The sequence below is a fragment of the Pteropus vampyrus genome, unplaced genomic scaffold, assembly GCF_000151845.1.
Source record: "Pteropus vampyrus isolate Shadow unplaced genomic scaffold, Pvam_2.0 Scaffold399, whole genome shotgun sequence".
Taxonomy (NCBI): domain Eukaryota; kingdom Metazoa; phylum Chordata; class Mammalia; order Chiroptera; family Pteropodidae; genus Pteropus; species Pteropus vampyrus.
Window position 1 is genome coordinate 123,832 of NW_011889180.1, and position 3,926 is coordinate 127,757.

Consider the following 3,926-nt stretch of genomic DNA (forward strand, 5'->3'; position numbering starts at 1 on the left):
TCCAGACCCGCAAAACAGCTAGTTGGCTGGCAGCAGAGCTGTCAAAAGAAGGCCACCAGGTGGCTCTGCTGAGTGGTGAAATGATGGTGGAGCAGAGGGCTGCGGTGATTGAGCGCTTCCGAGAGGGCAAAGAGAAGGTTCTGGTGACCACCAACGTGTGTGCCCGCGGTGAGCAGGCAGCGTGTCCTGGTCTGCCAGGCTTGGGGTAGCTAGAGAAATCTTCATATGTGAAAAGTTCGAGACGGTTCGGGGGGATCAGGTTGGGTGGGTGGTGACATTGTTTTCTAGGAGAGACTGGATTCTCTCAGCAGGTAAGAACTTTCACTGAAGCCCGGAGTCCTGACTTGGAAGGCAACATACAGGCAGGTTCATAACGGCACCTGCTCTTCTTAGGGCACCCACTGAGGTTTTAGCAGCATCTCTAGGTGCTCGTGTTTAGCAGAAGCTCTCTTACTGACTTCATAATTTTGTTAGCGCCTGCCAGTGTTCTGTGGTTTTCCACTGAGTTCTGCTATATGCCACCTGTCCCTGAATCCCAGAGCTGGCCCACCCAGACTCCTCCTTCCACCCGAAGTTGGTGTATGTGGCTCGACTGGGTGACAGTGATTTCTGTCTTCCATCCTTACCCCTCTCCAACTCTCCTTCATGCAGGTATCGATGTTGAACAGGTGTCTGTCGTCATCAACTTTGACCTTCCCGTGGACAAGGATGGGAACCCGGACAACGAGACCTACTTGCACCGGATCGGGCGCACCGGCCGCTTTGGCAAGAGGGGCCTGGCGGTGAACATGGTTGACAGCAAGCACAGCATGAACATCCTGAACAGAATCCAGGAGCATTTTAGTAAGTCCTAGCAGTGTCCTCTACCAGGGTCCTTTCCTCACAGGGCCAAGTCCAGGGGTGGGGGAAGGGTAGGTTTTCCTGTGGCCCGAGAGAGGCTTTGTCCTTATCACAGTCCCCTCCTTCCCTACAATATGGAAGTTGTCAAAGAGCACGCCTGGAGAGTTAGGGTCAGGGACTCAAATGACAGCTCCCCCTTGGCCAGGCTGAGGGGTGTGGGGCTCTGACTCTTGCTGTCCGTGTCGCTTTCTCAGGCACCAGAGGCCTTGAGGTTAGATGGAGGATCGATGTGGCCAGAGACAGGGCTTGTTCCTAGGAAGACAGAGACCTGTGTGTGTTTATTTCCTCCGGGCTGTGCTGTCCCTTCCTTAGGTATATGTCTCCATGGTAACTGCATGTTGATCCTTCTTTGAATCTTTTTTCCCCAGATAAGAAAATAGAGAGATTGGACACGGATGATTTGGACGAGATTGAGAAAATAGCCAACTGAGAAGCTCCACCAGCCCCTGGTGCCTGCCCTTGGCACTCGCCCTGCATGGGAGAATAGTGCTGTCATGGCACAGGCCTAGACAGTCACCAAAAGACGAAAGCACGAGTAGACAGAAGCTACCTACCTCATTTTAAATTACATTTGGACTTGACAAAAATTATGCAAATGATTAGAAAAGGTAGAAGGAAATTTTTGAATTTTGGAAAATTTAGTCCTTTTTCCCCCATTTTATTAAGCCATGGTTTCCCCCATCTGTATAATAATCTAGTTGCTATTGGTAATCACTGGTCCCAGGATCTTTTGCCTGTTTTCTGACTAGGGGTGTTGGGACCAGCCTCCAGCCCCTAAAGAAATGATAGAGGTCGAGTTCGGGAGAGGCCACCAGGTGGATGGTGTGTGGGAAGCCACAGCCGAGGCCTTTGATCTGCTTCCCTTGTCTGTCCCTGACTGAGACCTGTCACAAATGTCTCTTGCCCTTGGGGCCATCTTCCTTCCCCTGAAATCCAGAGGCGTTCCAGCTGATCCCTTTGACTTCTGTTCTCTGTGCCAGAGAACATCCCAGTTTCTCCCTGGGTGAGCGTCTTGGCTACTTTTGTAAACCTCTGATTTGGGGAGAAACACAGAAGTCGGTGAATCTTCAGAGAGATTAGTCTGGCAAGGGTAGATGAATCCTTCGAGGGTCCGGGCCTGCCTTCTCTTGCTGTTTTTTGTCTGCTCTGTTACCTGGTAGTCAGTCAGGGCAGCCAGGAGACACCAGGCAATTTTCTGACACACACCTGGCGGAGCGAGTTGGTTCTTACCCATGGGGTGTCACACTATGCCTGAAGGTGAGCAGCGGAGTTTGGAAAGGAAGTTATGACCAAGTGAAAACTCTGATTATGCTGTTCATCTGTAGCAGTGGATCTGTTGCTTACTTTAATTCATACATTGTATGAATTAAAGATGGATAATTAGAGCTATACCCATCATTCATTATGTTAAGAAATTTTAAAATAATTATGAAACATTTACTAATCATGAGTTGTTTTAATTTGTATTTTTCTGATTATTAGACTAATATATGCTCATTAAAAATATATTTGGGTGCATATATATGTAAAGTGCAAGTGCTCTCTGCCTCCACCTCTCTGGGATCGCCATTGCTAGCAGCCTGGTGAACATTCAATATGTTGCCTTCTGTTTGCATGCATCAGCCCACTTTTACAAAAATATGAACTCTCTTGTGCAGCCTGCCTTTTCACTTACCAGCATATTTTGGACATCTGAAATGTCCAGCACACGTAGATCTTACTCTTGACAATGGCATTCTATCATGCAGCTGCCCAGCATTTATTTCATGGTTCCTCTAGTGATAGGCATATGGTGTTTTCCACTGTGTTGTCTTGCCACAGAGTCACAGGAATATCCTCACTCATCTCTGTGCCCTGCGAAGACTCCTAGGATGTATTCCTGGAAGTAGAGTTGTTGGGTTAAAGAGTGGGGACATTTAAACTTTTAATACATTGCCAAATTAGCCTTCCCAAAGGTTTTTACCAGTTTATGTTACTGTAGTGATAACAAAAACACTACCTATTTTCTTACCTGCTTGACAACCTACATCACCAATTTTTAAAACTTAGTCTGAGTAGCAAAAATAGGTTACATCATTGCTTTTTTGTTTTGTATTCAGTGAGGTTTGGCAATTACTCAGTTTTGGATATTCATATTTTCTTTTGTCTCACCATTTTGCTATTGGATTGTCAATCTTTAGGTTTTTAGCCACCTTTCTATTTCGGGGAAGTTAAACTTTGATTTGAGTGGTAGATGTTTTCCTAGTTTGTCTTCACAAATTCATGTTAATACAACACAAAAGTTTAATGTTATATTTCATTTTTAAAAAATCTAGATTTTATGTCATGGCTGAAAAAGCTTTCTTTACCCCAGTATTATAGATTATTTAGTCTTGTTTCTATAGTTGCAGTTCTTGGGGAATAAATTTTCTAAATTCTTGTAGATCTGAAAATGTTTTGCCCTGCTCATTGGCTGAGTGATTATGGTTACCTGAGGTGAGCCATGGCAGGACTGTGGGTGTGTGGGCCCGAGCCATGGACACTGAGCGAATGGGGAAGAGATACAAAGGTCCCAAATGAGAGCGGACGTGAATGAAAGACTTGAGAGTCTGTGTGGGTAAAGCCAGGTACAGGAGGGAAGGACTGCAGGTACATAAGGGGCAGTTGTAACCCATAGCTGGAGGTGGGCGAAGGGCATCTGAGAAGAAAGCCTAGGGTTAAGAGAGGAGCAAGGTTCAAGAAAGGCAGAGGACCAGGTGAAGTAGGGGGAATGGGGAGGCGGTGGGAAGGAGGTGGGGAGGGGAGATGGAGGAGGCACAGTGGAGTGCCAGCATTCCAGTTAAGTGACACCCACTCAGCTGAAAACAACAGTGATACAGAAAACTAGAAAACACACACATCGCCTGATCCCCAAACAAGATGATGATTTCTGTGGATTAGCAATGAGGCAAAATACAAAGTGGTGAGCATGGCTGAAACCAAAAGCTTTTTGGGCTCCAGTCCAAAAATGGAGTAGCTACAGGCGGTTAGGTCCTATGGAGTAGAGA

At 46.4% G+C, this 3,926-nt stretch overlaps 1 protein-coding gene across 2 annotated transcripts in view; it reads left to right on the forward strand.

Annotated features, from left to right (window-relative positions):
* The window catches only part of DDX19B (DEAD-box helicase 19B), a 49,691-nt gene extending 46,359 nt beyond the window's left edge, over positions 1 to 3,332 (forward strand). The window contains exons 10-12 of one of the 2 annotated variants that reach the window (XM_011380635.2): positions 6 to 168; positions 652 to 843; positions 1,269 to 3,332. In XM_011380635.2, coding sequence (XP_011378937.1) covers positions 6 to 168; positions 652 to 843; positions 1,269 to 1,330 — 417 coding nt within the window. In that variant the 3' untranslated portion in view covers positions 1,331 to 3,332. The remainder of the gene's footprint in view (positions 1 to 5; positions 169 to 651; positions 844 to 1,268) is intronic. The other variant, XM_011380636.2, reaches the window with a different exon arrangement.
* The last annotated feature ends 594 nt before the right edge of the window (positions 3,333 to 3,926 follow it).